At 42.0% G+C, this 20,856-nt stretch overlaps 1 protein-coding gene across 1 annotated transcript in view; it reads right to left on the bottom strand.

Annotated features, from left to right (window-relative positions):
* Nucleotides 1-20,856, bottom strand: part of XPR1 (xenotropic and polytropic retrovirus receptor 1) — a gene marked incomplete at its 5' end in the record, with an annotated part of 243,198 nt that extends 222,342 nt beyond the window's left edge. The window contains 1 exon segment of the mRNA XM_073593336.1: nucleotides 20,704-20,856. Coding sequence (XP_073449437.1) covers nucleotides 20,704-20,772 — 69 coding nt within the window.

Raw genomic sequence — 20,856 nt, 5'->3', positions numbered from 1 at the left:
TTACCTGCAGTTACGTGCAGATAGCTGCAAACCCCATGTAACAAGACCATTGCTAAATGCAGTGTGTGAACGGGGCCATAGGAAAGCATTGTCAGAGTTTAGCTGCTGTAGATAACTTGATTTATCCGCAGCTAAAAGCTGAATTCTATCCGCCCGTGTGAAAGGGGCCTTAGTCCCTTACGTCAACCAAGCGTAGTAGACACGCTTTATATTTAAATAAAGAGGAGAGGAAACGGTCTCCCTGCGAGGAATATCATGAGGCTAACGTCGCTCTCACTAGCCACCAGACGAGCCGAGCCTCACACAGGATCACACTGTAAGCATGAGCATCTGGTATTTGATTGATCCCAATAAAACCGCGTTCATTCTCAATTAGGATTCTGGGTAACACAATTACTTTTAATGAATACAAACAAAAGAACAATGTGAAAAGCCCAGAACCCCACTGAAACTCATCAGTAATCATCGTTAAGGCCTCATGTACACTGGGCATAAAAAAAAAAAAAAAAAAAACACTGCTTTAAGGCTCGATTCACATCTATGCAGGTCTCGATTGATGCATTCTACAGAGCTTTTTGCAGTGCTTTCTGCATTTTTGGACATGTGATGTTGCCGCGATTTGTGTTTTTTATGCTTTTCTTGGGGCCACTTTGTTGTTGGACGGATTAAAAAACACAAATTTCTAGTAAATTTACGGCAAAAACGCACTACATGCTTTTCTGCAGCTTCTCCATTGAAGTCTATTGAACCAAAAAAAGTACTGTTTTGCGTTTAAAAAAGTCCCCGACCCTTTCCAAAAACACAGCAGCTGAAAAAAAAAGCATAGATGTGAACGTGTCCCATAGGAAACCTTGTTAAATGAACTGTACTGCGTTTCTGCGAAAAGGAAAAAGCACTAAAAAAAAAAGTATGGTTGTGAACCGAGCCTTAGAGGCCTTTGGGGGTGGGGGTTTTTTTCTGCCTTTAAACACCCCACCATGTCAGCCTATGTGTCCTTGTAAACATAGGCGTTTACAGGCATATTAGAGGAGGAGTGTTTAGAAGCAGAAAAAAAAAAAAAAAAAATCACCAGCGTGTTTAGGAGAGGAACGTTTGAGCAAAATATAAACTGCACGTGCGTTTATGGAAATTTGAGCGTTAATGCATTCTAATGGCCAGAATAAATGAATATTCTGGCCAATAGAATGCATTAACCATGTGCAATATATTGCTTATACTGCCTTTTTTTTAGGCAGCTTTTGTCCTGCCAGGAGAAAAGGTGTTCAGAGGAGCTGAGCAAACGCTCAGTGTGCATGAGGCCTTATTGGTTTCACCCAGAAGATCCAAAATATTGACCTGTTGGTGAGAGAGGCGTCTTTTCTGTTAATTTAATTAAACGCAAATAATTCCTTCTTTTCTAATCCGAAAATAATATTGTAAAACATTGTGTCAAAATATAAAAAAAAAAAAATGCTTTGTGTTCAATATGCTTCTTAGTATGAAACATATATGTCTTTTAGTAACTGTATAATTTTACACGGATAGAAATATAGGATACTCCACCAGCTGATCAATTTCTCTAAATGAATAAGCAAGTTCCTCTATCATATTTACTCACTGATAACAGATCCACACGAGAGATTTTCTTCAGGACCCATCTTCAATGATGACGTCTATAGAACTCTTTACACACGGATAAACAAACATTCCTGGAAACCGGCATCCCATAAGGTTATTTCACACAAAGCCAGCGATCGAGAAGTAGGTCTTTACACTATGCATAAAAGCCATCACCTCAAATCAATATCCAGTCCTGTGGGACCTCAAGCTTTTACATAATATCACTGCCGGCATCTCAGATCAATTGTGTGTTATGTATGTATGTATGTATGTATATATATATATATATATATATATATATATATATATATATATATATATATATATATATATATATATATATATATATATATATATATATATATATATATATATATATGTGTATATTTATATATATATATATATATATATATATATATATATATCTCTCTCTCTCTATCTCGATACATAGATATATCTACACACACACACACACACACACATACATATATAATGATATCAATTGCCTGCCTAACACAATGCCTCTCTTAAGCCACACCTTTCCCCCGCCACGCTCTACATGCACAGATCACTAAATTAGTATGATTTCTGTTCATTTGACCCGGAGATAGAAAATTCAGCTCGAAAACAACCCAATTTTCTCACCACACATCTATTTCTTATACAGAAAAAAAAAGTTGTTTTAGAAAAATAACGTCGATTATCTGCTAAATTCATGAAAAATATTTGTCAGTGGCAACTATTTTTTCTCATTTTTCCAAACTGCAATAAAATGAAAAAACTGCTGCAATTACATGAATTGGGAGAATACATTTTACAGATCTGACAGCCAATTATGTCAGAATTATGCTGGAGTTTTTTTTTTTTGTTTTTTAAGGGAAGGCTTTGCTTTCCTTGTATAGACATTTTAAAACATGTTAGAAAAATCATTACGTCAAACTGCAAATTATCCCCACCAGCACCCCACCACAGAAAAAGGAGACCTTTTTATTATATATTGCAACAGGTCCCATTGGGGTTAGGATAGATGGTTATCATTTACAGGGAGCATCTCCTCTTACTGTCTTTTATTCCTTTTTATAGGAGTCTATTTAACAACCTAAAGACCAGGCTTATTCTGACAATAAATAAATAAATCAGCATTTTTTTTTTACTAGAAAATGACTTAGAACCCCCAAAATTATATATTTTTTAAAGCAGAGGTCCTAAAGAGTAAAATGGTGGGTGTTTTGGAAAAATACACTTTAGTGAATTTTAACACACAAGAATACAACATAATACCCTATTGTTTGGGTAAATATAAAGGATAATGTTACACTGAGTAAATAGATAAGAAACAGGTTACACTTTAAAATTGTGCATGCCCCTGAAACAGCGACAAACTATGTACATTATATTATCTATAGGTGACGCTTTAAAAGCCTTTACAAGTCACCACTTTAGGTTTAAACAGGGGGTCTGGTGTTAAAATTACTGGCCTCAATCTGACGTTCGCAGTGATATCTCATGTGTGGTGTGATCACCGTTTTCCATACCAACCTGGGACTGATGCAGGAGTTCCCCTTTTGGGGGGGGGGGGGGGACGCGGTTTAAAAAAATATATATTATCTCTTTTGTTTTATTTTTACACTGTACCTTTTTTTACCACTTGTAATGTAAATATCCCTTATGATAGCAATAGGCAATGACAGGTCCTCTTTACTGAGACATCTGGGGTCTATTAGAGGTCTCTTCTGCCCTTAAGGCTCCATTCACACTAGCGCGTTTTTGATGCATTTTGCAGAAATGCATGGGAATTTTTTTAACATGGGTTCCTATGGAACATGTTCACATCAATGCCTTTTTGGAAAGGGTCAGGGACTTTTTTTCATGCAAAATGCAGCGTTTTGCATGTAATACAATTCAATGGACCAGTATCAAAAACGCATGTGCACCGTTTTTGCAGCGTTTTTGAAAAAAAAAAATGCAAAACGCCGCAAAAACGCTGCTCAAAAACATGGCAAGCATGACACAAAAAAAAAAAAAAACTCCAAAAACGCTCAAAAGCAACATGCATAGGTGTGAATCAAGCCTTAAACCATACAAAGATCTGTATGATCCGATGCCTTTTCCAAAGCGCTAATGGTTTGTTTATAACCGGCGAAACCGGAAGTGGCAAAATACTAGTTTCTTAGACCATAGCGATAATTGGGGCTGGCTGCAATTCCAGGTTCCCCAGTGGGATGGGTATGCCTGGGAAAGCAGTGGAAGATGGTAGGAGACCCTCTCCCACCACTTGTAAAAGCAATGCAATATTTAGCCACTAAGATTGCTTTTATAAATACAGAATCGCCGTCTGAAAAAAAAAAAAAAAAAAAAAAAACAACAATACTGGTATGAGGCCTGCAGCTGTAGGCATCATCCCAATAAAACCACTCGAAGTTGGGCGATGTACCAGTACGTCATCTGGCATTAAGTGGTTAAAATAAAATGAAGCACTCAATTTTTAAAGCACTTTCAGCAGCTGATTTAAAGCATATGTAAACCCAACATTTCATATTTCTGATATGTGCCTGCTGTACCATGTATTTGTATGAAAAAGTATGCCTTCCTCTTTGTATTGCTTCCTTTGTGGGAAATGCCTGGTGCTCCTGCCAGTCCATTTGCTTTCCTATTAAAAACCGACCACACTAAGCAGGTGATCACAGTGTGGTCAGCTCTCTAGAAATCCTGGGAACTCTGTGTGCTATCATCCAATGATCAGACTTGTCCTGACATGCCCCTTTGCAAAGCCTTTTTACTGGGAAGATCAGTGTGCTGCTTTTTCTCCTCAACCAGCTCTTATGCAGCTGAGAACAGAGGGTATGTGATCATCTATAACAAAAAGGGGGGGTCATAACGTTTTTTATATCGATACACAAATCTTTCATTACTATTTTAAATTGAATTGTTTTAGAAGTTGAGGGTTTACAATCACTTTAAGGTCTTACCTGGTAATGCATACATGTAGCAGCAGAAGTACGGTGACCCGAGGTTGTGTGCTGATGGCGCACTCCGAGCACACTACAGCTCTTGGTCACAGTATCTGGTCAGTAGCCAGCGAGTTGGTTCGCAAAAATGTGACAAAAAATTAAAGCGATACTATAGTCTGTTTTTTTTTACTTTAAAAAGAACAAATACATTATACTTACCTGCTCTGTGCAGTGGTTTTGCAAGGAGCAGCCTGGATTCTTCTCAGGTCCCTCGCCGGCGCTTCGGGCCCCTACCGCCTGTCGAGTGCCCCCAAAGCAAACGGCTTGCTATGGGGCACCCAAGCCAAGCCGCAGCTCTGTGTCCATACAGACATGGAGCCATGGTTCGGCCCCTCTCTCTCCTCATTGGCTAACTGACTTTGATCGATAGCAGCGGGTGCCAATGGCGCCACTGCTGTGTTACAGCCAATCAGGAGGGAGTGTGCCAGGCGGCCAAGGCACTTGTGCACATCACTGGATTGAGATGGGGCTAAGGTAAGTATTAGGGGGCTGTTGCACACAGAAGGTTTTTTATCTGAATGTATTCAGATAAAAAAACCTTTTGCCTTTACAAACTCTAGTCTATGGAGCCAAAAGCTTGTGATCCTGACACACTGCAAGCAGCTTGCTATGGGGGCACCCAAGCGAAGCCGCAGCTCTGTGTGTCCATACAGACATGGAGCCATGGTTCGGCCCCGCCCCCTCTCCTCATTGGCTAACTGACTTTGATCGATAGCAGCGGGAGCCAATGGCGCCACTGCTGTGTTACAGCCATTCAGGAGGGAGGATCCCAGGCAGCCGAGGCACTTGTGCACATCACTGGATCGAGATGGGGCTCAGGTAAGTATTAGGGGGCTGTTGCACACAGAAGTTTTTTTATCTGAATGCATTCAGATAAAAAACCTTTTGCCTTTACAAACTCTAGTCTATGGAGCCAAAAACTTGTGATCCTGACACACTGGGGGAGATTTACAAAAACTGGTTCACACAGAATCTGTTGCAGCTGTTCATAGTAGCCAATCGGCTTCTAACTTCAGTTGGTTCAATTAAGCCAATTGGTTACTATGCACAGCTACACCAAATTTTGTGCGCACCAGTTTAAGTAAATCTCCCGCAAAGAGTTTCCTATACAGCACACACTCCCTAAAGTGGTTGTACACTCTGTACAACCACTTATACATACAGGTAGGCCTATATTAAGGCTTACCTGGAGGTGCTGCAAATAATTCCTAAATCTCCACTGTTTAGGAGATATTTATGAAAAAGCCGAGCGCGATGACTACGGTGCATGCACACTTCAGAAAGGGCATGTCGTGCCATTTCTAATATGGGTCATCTCTAGCTGGCGGCTCCATCAGCGACTCTGGCTAGTCACAGAGCCGGAGTTCGCAGCCCCAGAAGCAAGAGGGGTGAAGATGGACGCTCCCTGCTAGTGAGGACAACGGTGACAGAGCGGGCTTCGGTTTCAGGTAAGTGACACATAATGGGCTACTATGAAATGCATAGTAGCCCATTATGCTTTACCTTTGCCGGGAAATAAAGAATAAGTAAAACCCACCAGGGTTTACTTCCTCTTTAAAAATGCACACAAAAATGCCTAGTTATGCTCAGGTGTAAGTGCTTGGCCAAAATTTTTAAGACATAGCTTCCTGGGAAATGTTTATTTTGTTGAGCTAAATGTGTTCTGCTAAAAACACAGTGGAAGTTTAATACTGCTTTAAGCACACCAGAGTTTATTCTGGAGTTCATGCACCTACTATAACAGAGCAAAAAATACATTAATACCATGCAATTTCTTCTAAGTGCATATTTGCGCACTGTCCAAACGACTGCTTATTGATGAGTGTGCACATTCTGCACATTTCCTGTTGACGCATCCGATTTTTTTATGGGTTGAGTCACCGAAAATAACAAATACAGAATATTACCTAAAATTCTACCTCAACTGTATCCAAAAAAGCTGGAGCGAATTGTTTAATGAGTCAAACAACCATTCTCCATATACCTCACAATTATACCCGCCATAGGTTGACAAAGTGAAAAAAAAAATTGTTTTGCTATTTAAGCAGATGTTAAATGTACTTTTGGGAGTTGAAGCAACTCCTGGCCTATCAATCCACTATGAGCTTATGTGCACACCACTCACCCCTAACAGTACTTCTATTACTTGTTAGACTAGTGGGAGCCATGTAGTAAACATGCAATTAAAGTGTATGTTACCCCAACATTTCATTTTATGGATATGTGCCTGCTGTACCATGTACTTGTATGAAAAAGTATCCTGTTCTCATTGTATCTCTTCCTGTGTGTGAAATCCCTGGTGTTCCTGCCAGTCCCTCTGCTTTCATATGTGTTCCGTGTTTCCCTGAAAAAAAAGCCCGGGTCTTATATTAATTTCTGCAACAAAAGACACAGTAGGGCTTATTTTCAGGGTAGGTCTCACCATGCAATGTGCTGTCTTCTCTCCCCCTCTCCCTCCCTGCCTGTCAGGAATCCCCAGTGTGAACACAGTTAAAATGTTTGTAAAATCCTATAATCAACTCTATTACAGTATTATATAATGTACAATGTGTGTCTCTGCAATATAATTGTGTCAAATACCTTCGGTTACAGCGCCGCTCGCCACTTTTGTGACCCGCCGGAGCTCTCGTCTCTGCTCCGAGCACTGCAGAGGGGGGGGGGGGGGGGGGGGCGGGGACGAGATCCCCCGCTGACAGCTGGGAGAAGAGGAGGAGAGGCAGCGGGAGGTCAGCTGATACACTTCCAATGAATTAAAAAAAAAAAAAAAAAAAATAACAGTAAAGTTAGCCCAATTTTTTTGTTTTTTTGTATAATGTGACAGATGTTGTTACGCCAAGAATCGTGATGTTTATTCTAAGCAAGCAAATCGTGATTCTCATTTTATCCAGAATCATGCAGCCAGACACTTGGAAGATCAGTGTGCTGCTGTTTCTCCACCCCCAACTCTGCAAGCACCTTATGCAGCTGAGAACAGAGGTTAAATGATCACTTTGTCTATATAAATCTATATAAAAAGACAGAATGCAAGGATTTGCAAATTTGATAAACCCATATTTTAGCCTCAAAAGAAAACATATAATGCACACCACAACATAAAAAAGTGCTTTACAGTTTGTTGTGGTGCACTTCATTGCATAAGAGTTTAAAGCAGAGTTGCACCCAAAACTGGAACTTCAGATTTAAGCACCCTTCGCCCCCTTACATGCCACATTTGGCATGTAAATTTTTTATTTTTTTGGGGGGGGGGGGGGGGGGGGGGTGACTATTATGAGTGGGACTTCCTGTCCTACCTCTGACTAAGCAACTCCTCCTCTCCCCCTAGGTGGCCCCTCCCTCTCGGCAATCTTCTGGGACACGTCAGAGGTCCCAGAAGATTGCCTGTCCACCCGGAAAACGCAGCGTGACTCGTGCATGCCCAGTGCGCACCCGGTCATGAAGCCGCAAGCTGTCACAGCCGGGTGCCCGCAGTTATAATGGAGGTGCCTCGGAGAGGGAGAGGAGCGAGGCTTCATGCGGCCGCATCGCTGGACCATGGGACAGGTGAGTGTCTGTTTATTAAAAGTCAGGGGCTACACTTTTTGTAGCTGGTGACTTTTAAAAAACTAAAAAAAGTCTGGAATCTCAATTTAAGCTGTAATGGCCTAAGCTGGCCATAGACAGATGACATTTCAAATTAAAACATTTAGGTACACAATTTCTTAGAACTTGCTTGAAATATTATGTTTGCTTTTAACATTTGATTTTGGAATGATTGGACTTTACTAAATAAAAACCACATACACTGTTAGAAATTTGTTCTTTTGAGAAAAAAATTTCCATCCTGCTCTTTATAAACGAACGTTGACTTGACCCCGCTAATGACTAGAAAAAAAAAAAAAAAAGAGAAACAAACTTTCTATCTATCCCAAACATTTTCATTCAAAATTCTACCGTGCCAGCTTAAGGCGGAACAATATTCACCTCAGCTCCAGCAAAGCGGTGTCCTCGAGCTCCCTGCCCGGCCCCTGACATCTTCAGGCAGCCAGCTTCCGGGTCTTTGTCGCTGGCCGCTGTCATTGCCTGGGCGGGGAGGACATCATGCAGGGGAGTTCAGTCAGGCAGGTAAATAGCTTTAAAGTGTTTGTGAACCCATATTTAAAAGACTATGCCAGCCCCTCTATTGCACACTATGGAAGTGGTTTTAAAAAACTAGTGTTCTAAATACTGATTCTGAGCTGTCTTCAGACAGGTCACATGACTCGCGGCCGCTTTCCAGCTCTGATGGATGTCTTCTGGGGGAGGAGCCGTGATCTCCCTCTGACATCAGCCAGGGAGATCACGTGGCCCCTCATCTCCTAGCTGTAAAGCGGCCGTGAGCCACGTGACCAGCCCGAAGACCGCTCAAAATAGTTATTTAGAACACTCATTTGACAATTTTAAGGTTTTCTTTTCTTATGAATAGCGGCGGGGGGGGGGGGGGCGGGGCAGAGAGACACACAGAGGGAGAGGACAGGCAGGAAGGAGGGGGATGAGAGAGGAGAGCAGAGGGGACAGCAGCGTATGACAAAGGGACACAATCAGACCACGGTGGTAAGGGCGGAGCAGCCCTGGCTTTCGTGGTCTGTACAGAGAGGGCATACAGGAAGTGGCAGGTTCAGGGAGGTTTTTTTACAGTTTATAGAGTGGCAGATTACATAGCACAAGCACTGTGCTGTGTAATCTGCTTTAAGGGACCATGATCTGTATTTTTTTTTTTTTTTGGGGTTAACACTTTAATGCAAAAGAGACAAAGCGTGTCTCTTCTGCATTAAAAATCTTGCCTGTCCACCCATTTTGTTTCCATAAGTTCCATTCTAAGTACACTGGGGCGCTTTTGTGAAAAAATGACACTACAGTGCTTTCTTGTATAAAATATGCAATAATGTGATTTGGGGTAATGTGTTGCATCACAAAAGTGTGATTCAGCCTTAATTTATATGTGAACCCTTACATTGTAAAACAACCTTTCCCCCCTCTAATATCAAGCCAACTGCATTTTTCCAGGGTTAAAACTGCTTCACCAAGTGGCGTTTGACAGGTGGTGAATGTGCCACATTCAGCAGCAGGCTTACTACCCACAGAACACGACAGGAGCGATAGTTTTTGCTGCGAGCGTGAAGCAAAAGCATCACAAAACTGGCATGTAAATGCTCCCATCCCCTGCCTTTGCAACTTAACCTGCCATTTTAAAAAAAAAAATAAATAAAAAAAACTTGTTACCAACTTGTTTACAAGCGATTTTATCGTATCTGGGGCTGTACATAGAGCAAGTGGAAAAAAAAAGTGAAAATAATAACATCAGGGAGGTAAAAACACAAACGTGTAGAGAACTGAAAAATAAATAAATAAAAACATAGGTGATCATACAAAAAGGACATCAACCCATTTTGCATGCACATAAAGATTCCCTAAAAAGCACTAACTAAAAAAATCATAATGGAGACAATGACTTAAAAGGATAAATGAGAGACGTGGCCTTCACATTCAATGCAAGAACAATAATGGACAGGCACTCCCTCTAAACACAGCATTAAGCCAAGTGCGCGCCAGTATGACACTTGACTCCTGGCATCATCCCAGCAATTAAAATAAAGCACCCAATAATTCTGTTTATGCCCATTAATGCCACACCTTTATGGACAAACTACAATCTCAGACAATGCATATCACCCCCCACAAAGCTCATTAGTCTTCAAATGAATAGATAAAATAATGCCTATTCAGGACACTTAGAAACAGGAAGCCGTTTTTCCAAGTAAACAGGGAGGGCATGAATACGCCAAGCAGTGCCCCAGATTAGCAACAGCAGCTTCGTGCAAGTCACACCATGCCCTGCTATTTCAGAGTGAAGGAGATCATTACTTTGCAAGGAGAATGGGGGATGCCCGATTATCTCTGACCCTCTGGAGAGACTGATTACATTAATGGCTCCTATAGGTGGAAGGTGCAGTGCTAAAACACAAAGACAAATGCTGAGCTCTGTGCTGCGCTCCTTCTTGCTCCTGACATAGATCCCATTAACTAAACATGACAGCTATGATGAAGAACCCGGCCGCATCGAGCAATATGGAAAGGATACAGCTCCCGTTTATATGTGGGACCGCAAAATTAATAGCTTGGGTTATTTTGTTTTGTCACAGGGGAATGGAAATGGCTACTTTTATGTGCATCCCAAGAGTACCATAAAATAAATATTTAGAGAGACATTCATTCAAAAATATCAAATAACACTGGGGAGCCCAGCAGTCAGCGCTCCGGCTCAGCATATCTATCCCCGCATCAGAGCATTATCACAATCCGCATCCACTGATCTGCTCATATGCGCTACAGGACGGCACCGCCACAAAGGGAAGAGCCTGTTGCTCTTATTTTTATGTCACTTCCAATTCAGGCAATACAAAGAACACTCAGGGACAACACAATGTAAAATAACATTCTTCATGAATCATTTCACAGCTGGACAGCTAACAATTAGTCTCCGATTAACATCTTAACCTAAGAAATGTGCCCCTTATGAAAACGAAGTGTCTAAATACACAGGGGAATGGCTGTTTGCCAAATGCTGAGTACACAGCAAACAAGACCAACATTTGGAAATTCTTGAGGAAAAAAAGAATAAAATTCACAACATTATTTGGAGATGAAAGGAATGCATTTAGGGTTTCATGGGGAAGACCAGAACAAATTGAATGTCTGCAATACCATAGATTTGATATGATCCATACAAGGCTGGCCATACAGGGATTCATTTTGTTCTGTTCAATCAGCGGCTGAAAGGGGAGGGGAAAAAAAAAAAAAAAAAAAAAAAAAGGAAGAGCTGAAGCTATATCCCCTTTGGGATGTGGCCTTTATTTTGTTTTCCCTCTATTCATTTTTTTTTCCTTTATTTCTGTCTGCCTTTCATGACTTTATTTTAGGAGAGCTATGATTGTACTTGATTGGTATCCGCTATGTAAAGCTGGCTACTCATGTACTACCTATAAATGTTCTAACTTTTCTTTTGCTACAATAAAAATCGTTAGTAACCTGGAGAATATACTTTATAATATATTATTTATAATTCTTTCAAACCACTTTAAGACAAACTAAAGTTCATGTTGTAGACCACAAAGCCTACAGCACCCAATCAAATGTATATTGTTATGTTTAGTGCACAAAGTACATTGATTAAAGTGGAGTTCCACCCACTTTTACAACTCTTTAGCATCCCTCACTAAACTGTCCACTGTAAACGAATTGGATATTTTTAAATTTTTTTTCTCAGCACTTACTGTATATCTACTGTATTCATTTTTCACTTCCTCCTCCCTGGCCGCGGCCCATCGCATCATTTCCTGTTTACAATGCCTTCTGGGAAGGGGCGGCAACTTCCTCCGACACTGCCGTTGCTATGGAAACCTGACCTGAAACCTATTACACTGCTTGTGCTGCACTGAGCATGTGCGAGATCTGCAAGGATGAGATCCAGGAAGAAATACAGTCTGGCTTCAGATGCCCACACTTAAGATGGCCACAGCCTGCTGTAAGTTTATAAAATAACAAACTACTGCTATAAACTAACAAAACAGACCTTAGTTTACAGACTAACTTTACTAGAATACATTAAGCTTGTGTATTATAGGGGTATTTTTATTTAAAAAGTATAATTTCGGCCGGAACACCACTTTAACTGTTGGTAGCAATGCTTCATGCATCGTTCTTTGCCCTACTAATCAAACTAAACACCTCAACCAATTACAAAATTAATAAACACATAGATTGCACACTTTTTAGTTTATCATTAAGTATTTGAACCCCTTCCCAACAGTGGGAGCCCCAGCCCTTCAAGAGATAGTAATACTGGAGGACATGGACCTCGCTGTGATTGGCTGACTGTAATCACATGATTAGGGTCCCATCCTAATGGCTCCCAATAAGACCGTGAGCTGGCGGCAGTAACAGTTTGAGATGTGTGCTCCCAGACAAAACCGCAACGTATGCATGTACATGGCAAATGTCACTAAACCGCATGCAACCAGCATTAAGAAGTTAAAGCTGAACTCTGGGGAAAATACAAAACTCCCTTGAAGTGGGCCCCATCCCCCAAGTTGCCTGGGTTAAAGTGATAGTAAACAATTGCCTTGTAAAACAACCCATCCAGTTTAAATTTGAAATGCAAAACATGTGTATGAATATAAAAAAAAAAAAAAAAAAAAAAAAAAAACTACATTATAAATACATCTCCCTCCTTTAAAAACAAAAGTGATCATCTTCCCTGTGTTCCCTCTGTTCTTAGCTGCATAAAAGCTCGAGGAGGAGCAACAGCACACTGATCTTCCCAGTGAATGGCTGTGCAATGGGGTGTTGGGGGAGGGTGTGTCAGGACAGATCTGATCAATGGAGGAGAGCAGACTGAGTTCCCAGCATAGCTAAAGATATGCCCACGCTGTGTACTCCTGCTTAATGTGGTCAGTTTTTAGTAGGAGAGCAAGGGAACTGGCAGAAACAAAGAAAGAATACAAAGTGAAGTAGATACTTATTTATACAAGTACATCTGGGGTGCCAACTAGAGATGCACTGAAATTTCAGCCGAAAATCGGTGGCAGAATACCGATAAGAGAAAAGGTGCCGAATGGCACCGAAAACGCATATTGTGGCAATATTACCATGATTACTGTGCGATTTTCATAGGTCACGTGACTCAAAAACTGCATAAAAAAAACATAACATGGGTGCATTAGGCTCAGTTCACACTGGTGCGATGCGAGAATCCTGCAAATCCAGTGTGGGTTACCACATCACCTAAATCGCACAGTGGTTCATACTGCCATATGCGGACCGCTGGGAGTGTCAATACAAAGTTAATGACACCCCCAGATCGGTTCGCATATCGCAGTGCGAACTGTCAGTATGGACATGAATCGGATCACATGGGTGTGAACACCCATGCTATAAGATTCTGGTGTGGACCAAAAAAAGGGTCCTGCACGACTTTGCTCCGAATGTGATACGAATTCAGCCATACAATCTGTATGGCGGAATTAGCATTGCACAGACATCACATGTGATTTGCACTGCAGTGCGAATCCCATGTGACCTTGCACAGTGCACCAGTGTGAAACAGGACTTAATGATGCGTTCTTGCTGCGTTTTCAATGCATTTGAACTGGGAGGTGCGTTTTTTTTAACTGACCAAAAATGCACCAAGCTGGATTTTTAACACCACAATGGAAGTGCAACAGACCAGTGTGAAGACATACATAGAATTTAAAGGGATATATTTTTCTTGAGCTTTTCTTGCGCTGAAAGTGCCAATAAATGTATATTAATGTAAAATGATATTAATTAGAAAGTTGAGTATAATACAATTATATATAAAAATATAAATATTTCTTAAAAACTGTCATTTTCGGTTTTTGGCCATGTGCATCCTGCATTTTCGGTTTCGGGAACCAAAATTTCCATTTGGTGCATCTCTAGTACCAACAAAAAGCAGTTTTAGTTACCATGTCCCCCTCTCCCACAGGCTTCTACCTCCTCACACATCTAGTCCCCCAAAGCTGCTTCCCTTTGGCACCCCATCAGTCGCAAACCCTCTGATGTCATCCTATACAATGCAGAACCAGCAGTCCTGCAAGTGAGAATGCCAAGGGTTCGCCCACAACCTGGTGCACTAGATGGAAGAGAAAATGGCTAAGGGCTAAGGTAAGTATAATTGTTACCCTACACAAAAATTTGTTTTTAACCCTTAAAAGTGCAGGGGGAGCCGCACTGCAAGGTTAGCTTTTGAAAATTTCCCCAGAGTTCAGCTTCATGTGGTATACACACAATCACAGCTATTGTTTTAGAACAAAATATGGCTCATGCAAATCCATAATCAAACAAGGTGTTACATTCCTTGAGAACATCTTTGCACAAGGTATAGGCAGGAATAACATAATCCTTAAAATGCTATGTATATTTAGCCTTGATAATTAAATACAGGAAACTACTGCTGCTTAACTATTGAGTTTATTTATGTGTTGGCCAGAGCAACAGCTGCTCAGATACAGACACAAGCCTGGGTTTTATCAAATGTTATATCGTGGCTGGAAAGGACAAGGTGCTCAAGCAGGAGCCAGTGGTAATTTCTAGATACACCATCTATCTACACACACACATATACACATACATACATACATACATACATACACATACACTTCTGTTTCCCAATGCATTGCATTTTTTAAAAGGACACCTTTCAGACATCAACATATGATCAAGATACAGTCGAGAAGAGGTGCGTGATTTGTGCACATTGAGAGATTGTCACTTTTCCTAAAATTTTTCATGCAAAGTACCATTTCACCATACAACCATTTTCCTCACACCATTGCCATTTTTCATACTATTACCCCAGTCACTGAATACTGGTTACGCTAAGACAGTTATTGGGTCCTCTATAATTCTCACATTAATACACAAGAGATAACACCGCCAGACAATATAACAATACATGTAGGGATGGTTGTTTCAGTTCCTCTCTACTTGCCCTTTATACTACATTTAAAGCATACATCTGCATCCAAACATTACCAGTCATTTACATACTAACATTTTACTTGCTCCCTGGATGATGACCTAGCTTTATTACAGGTATCTATGTTATTTTTTGCACATAAAACTGTACAAAATATAATAACTGCACTATAAGACCAAATCTGTCAATGCTGCTAAGTGGATTACTCATCTGAGTGTGTGTGTATAAAATAAATATATATCAATCACAGTATATTGTATATGCTTGTTTGAGGGGATTATTGCCCTGTTAATGCACAAAAAACGATGATTGTATTCGTTACATTTTTATTTGCAACAGTCTTTTCAAAATACTTTCATGCTCTACTTTTTGAACAGTTTTGTCCAGAAAAATGAACGGATGCATAAAAAAAAAAAAAAAAAAAAAAAAAAGAAGTATCCCTTAATCTCCTACATGCATGTCATTATTTGAACACTCACACTATTTTTTTTATCTTGGGTAATAAGATAAAAAGGTAAGTACTTTCAATTGAGAGAGATATAGAGGAGAAAATTATAATATATATATATATATATATATATATATATATATATATATAAAAAAAACACACACTACATGTTATATAGATTTGTGTCTTCATTCGAACACACGTTTATTTAAAAAATATTTTGCTCCACCTTGTTAAAATCCTGAAACACTTCCAGCTGTTCTTATATAAAAGGACATGTATTTGGCCTGAACAATACAGAGTCTTCTATAACCACCTTTATTCACTAAGGCTCACCCAGCCTGTCATATTCTAGGTCAGCCTCTCTCAACCCTTTTTCCCTCCATGTGGATACCATGAAATATTGTTTCGGGTCTTGGGGAACCCTTTCTAAAAATAATTAGATCCAAGAAGAAATAATATGGCATATGTAGAACATTTGACACCCTAGACAGATGCTTTTACACCCTCCTGCTCTGTACAAATTTAATAATAATCTGGTAAACAACTGAAAATGAAAGCAGACATTAAAAAAGATAGCAGAAGTGTCTGCACGCATTGGTGGCCAGCATAGTAATGCCCCCCCCCCCCCCCCTGCATTGGTGGTTAGCATAGTAGTGCCCCCCGGGGCTTGACAAATCTCAGGCACCTGACCGCCACGGTGACTAGAAATTGCATCCTGGCGCCTGGGCTTTTGTCAGCTCATTTATTGTTGCAGGAATGCAAAAAACTTGTATCGCTCAACGCCCAGGACTCGAGGTTCCAGGCCCGGGCAGGTAGATTTCTTCTACATTTAGCTCTGCTGCGGACAAGCAGCAGGGCACACTTGTCAGGTGGAAGCATTCAGGCAGCTCAGCTGCTGCCCGATTGTCTCTACACACGCGGGTAAAGTGCACGCACCCCTGCTATGTACCCTGGGTTCCACTTGCCCATCTGCGGGGCAGGCATAGTGGGTGCCACAGGGTAGAAGGGAAGGAGGAGAGCCCGACACACGTTCGCTCTTCTCCCCATCTTGTTCCTGACCCAGAAGTGATGTATATGATGTCACTCCTGGGTCCCCGTTGACACTTACCGCAGGCAGCATGGCCAGGAAAGAATATAATTCAGTGCGATTACATACAGGGGAGACATGCAGAGTCTTTTAGACCCTGCATGCCTCATTAACCACTTGCTTACTGGGCACTTAAACCGCCCTCCTGTCCAGACCAATTTTCAGGTTTCAGCTGACGCACTTTGAATGACAATTAAGCGGTCATACAACACTGTACCCAAATTAAATTTTTATCATTTTTTCCCACAAACAGAGCTTACTTTTGGTGGTATTTGATCACCTCTGCGGTTTTTATTTTTTGTTAAAGTTTAAAAAGACCAAATTTTTTAAAAAATAAAATTTATAAAAAAAATGTATATTATATTTTTATTATATATTTTTATATTTTGTTATAAAATTTTGCAAACAGGTAATTTTTCTCCTTCATTGATGTATGCTGATGAGGCGGCACCGATGGGTGGCAGTGATGGGCACTGATCAGCACTGGCTGGTTACACCGATAGGCAGCACTGCTAGGTGGCACTGATTAGCACCACTCGGGGGCATTGATAGGTGGCACTCGTTGGGCACTGTGTGCACTGGCAGATGGCACTGGCAGGGGGTACTGGTGGGCACAGGTGAGGCAGAATTGCTGTCAGCGCGAGGAGAAAAAAAAAAAAAAAAAAAACGATTACCGAGCTTTTGTTTACATCATGTGATCAGCTGTCATTGGCTGACAGCTGATCATGTAGTAAGGGCCTGGGATTGGCCCCTACTTGGATCCGTGATCACCCGTGTCTCAGTGACTTGGTGATCACAGCACGCGCGGGGAGCATGCAAAGGGGAGGCCAGCATTTGCTGACCTCACGGAAATTCAGGTCCGTGCTTTGGCTGTCATTTGGCTATAGTGCGGACGCCAAGTCGTTAAAGAGAACCTATCACCAAAAAATCATCACAGGGGACCTATGTGATACATTTTTTTTTTTTACTTGTAAAAAATGCGAGGTACACCCAAGCACATGAAATCTCTACATATACGCATGTACAAACGCACGCGGTGGGGCACCTACACATGAAACCATTGATGTTTCACTGGTCAAGAACCCACCCCCAAATCCTCAGGAGAAACACTGGTTGACTTTTCTAGATGTGGTTCTTTCAAAACCCAATCCCTTCAATAGATGTCAGACATTAGAGGAATGCTGCCCACTGTGGCCAGTTACCGTCCAATCAGGAAATGAACATTGGCAGATCTGTTCAAACTCAGGAACAAGATGGATTGGTCATTGGATTTCTGTGGCCAGGCACTGTTCCAACAATATAAGCCCAAACTGTATACTGACCTAATATATATATATATATATATATATATATATATATATATATATATATATATATATATATATATATATATATATATATATATATATATATATATATATATACATACACACACACACATTCCACATGCCTGATAGACTAAGGACACCCACATTTAAGGACCACAGCTTCCAGGCCATATTATGTCCTCTTTATTCCTCTGCATTTAAGAAACTGCTGATTCAGCTAAACAAACACAAGGCAACTGTCCCTATGAAAAGGCTTCAGAATGTTATCAAGCTGTCACCATTCCCTTCTCCATCCACATCTACATTGGCCGATTAGGTGCTGTGATAATCGGATTGCTGCTAATCTCCACATGTCCTTCTCAAAGTGTGTAATTAAATTACAGCTCTACTAAGGCTATTTCAAGCAAGTGACACTGAAGTTGTGGCAATCGGTAAGTGAACTATTTCCCGTTACTATGTCTATCACAGAAGGCAGAGAGCCGTACAATGTTGTACAATGTACTCAGGGACATACAGCAAAGTGGAGACAAATAAAACCAGAACTGCTAATATTGACTCAAGGCAGGTGTAGTATGAGGACATGAGGGAGGCACGTTGTGCTGAGGGTGGAGAGGAGTCATCATCTTATATACAAAGCACTGATATTCACTCCTTACAAATATCTGCATATGGCCAAAGATGTCAATAGGGACTGAGGTCTGTGGATAGAAGAGTGACAATCATACACATTTGGCTCCATTCACAAAGTGGTAAGATCCTTTTTTAACCATGTGACCCATTTCTCTATCTCACTGGACTCAGCCAAAAAAATATTACTTTACTGAAAAACAGGAACCCTGCTGGTGTGTGATCTCGAAGGGAGTCCATTATCTGCACCATGACAAATCCATGGATCAGATGGGCTGATTGGTGAGCCCTCACTATACACACGTCGGTTTTATCCTACAATTCTACCTACCACAACGACGAGTGTCTATAATCACCAGTAGTGCTCCGGCATTAAATGTCTGTCTGGAATAAACTCATCATATGGCTCTCAAGCCAACGTGGAACTACAAGTCACAGGCACTGACACTGGGCCCCGTCACCCAGATTCTCCTGTCTCCTCTAACTGTCCTGATCTAAACCTGAGGGCAAAACAAAGGCCGGAGCAAGGAACGAGCAGTTACCCATAGCAGCCTTCAAATGGGAGCAGCGATCTAAATGAGGCAAGGATTGAGACCGTTACCCACAGCAGCCAGAAAATGAAAACCAGACATTTAAATGGGGCAAGTGCAAAGGGGGGTGCCTGTAGCAACCACTCTAAATGGGGCTGGAGCAAAGTGGTTGCCTGTTGCAGCCACTCTAAATATGACAAGTGCAAAGCAGTTGCCTGTAGCAACCAGCCTAAATGGGGCAAGAGCATACAGGTTATCTAAAGCAACCAATCTAAATGGGGCAAGAGCAAAGCAGTTGTCCATAGCAACCAATCTAAATGTGACAGGTGCAAAGTGCTTGTCTACAGCAACCAGCCTAAGTGGGGCAAGAACAAAGCATAACAAGTAATCTAAATGGGGCAAAGAGTGAAGGGGGGGTTGTCTACAGCAACCAGTTTAAATGGGGCAAGAACAAAGCATAGCAACAAATCTAAAGGGCCAAGTGTGAGGGATTGCCTATAGCAGCGTTTTTTTAACTCCAGTCCTCAAGTCCCCCCAACAGGTCATGTTTTCAGGCTCTCCATTATTTTGCACAGGTGATTTGATCAGTTTCCCTGCCTTGGTAATTACCACAGGCCGTTTCATCTGAGGGAAGACATGACCTGTTGTGGATACTTGAGGGACTGGAGTTAAAAACCGCTGCTATAGGCAATCCCCTTCACTCTTGCCCCTTTTAGATTCGTTGCTACGCTTTTGTTCTTGTAACGTTGGAGAAACATTGGCATAGAGCAACCAATCTTAATGGTGCAAAAGTGATGTGGTTGCCTGTAGCAACCAAGAAATGAGCGCAGTGCTCTGGAAGGACGACCGAATAAAGTGGTCATCCTCATAGCACCCCTCCACTGAGAGGAGCGCAGGAGTGAAGCGGTTGCGCGGTAGTAACCATCGAACAGGGGCAGTGATGGGAATGGATGTGGATTGTGATTGTTCTCGGTGTCCTCAGTGCTGTACAGAGAGGAGGATGACACTTCCAGTATACCTCCCTGTGTACAGGAATGTCTTGTCCAAGGAGCTTCCAATCCATGACTGGGCTGATCTCTGACACAGAGTAGGGAGCAGTCCTATGTGTGATGGGGACACCCCGACATCGGGGACACGGACACCCTGACATCGGGACACGGACACCCTGACATCGGGACACGGGACACCCTGACATCGGGACACCGCACGCCCAGTGATGGGGACGCCCCAAGATCGGGACACCCCCGTGATCAGGACACCACACACCCGTGATGGGGACACCCCGAGATCGGGACACCCCGTGATGGGGACACCCCCGTGATGGGGACACCCCCGTGATCGGGGACACCCGTGATGGGGACACCCCGAGATCGGGACACCCCGAGATCGGGACACCCCGTGATGGGGACACCCCGTGATGGGACACCCCGTGATGGGGACACCCTGTGATGGGGACACCCTGTGATGGGGACACCCCTTGTGATGGGGACACCCTGTGATGGGGACACCCCGTGATGGGGACACCCTGTGATGGAGGACACCCGGGTCTCTCACCTCATACTGGATGTATTGTTTCCTCCACTCCGGGGTGATGTGAGCGGACAAATGCTCGGCGAACTTCATCCTGAGGCCGGCCCGTCAGGGGCCCCTCTCCCGGCCCTCAGGGCGCCCGGCTGTCTCTTCCTCCGCCGCCGGTAGATCCCGGGG

This window comes from Aquarana catesbeiana, linkage group LG07 (assembly GCF_042186555.1).
Source record: "Aquarana catesbeiana isolate 2022-GZ linkage group LG07, ASM4218655v1, whole genome shotgun sequence".
NCBI classification, from domain to species: Eukaryota; Metazoa; Chordata; class Amphibia; order Anura; family Ranidae; genus Aquarana; species Aquarana catesbeiana.
Note: the sequence above shows the minus strand (reverse complement) of the source record. Positions and strands in the feature narration are given on the sequence as shown.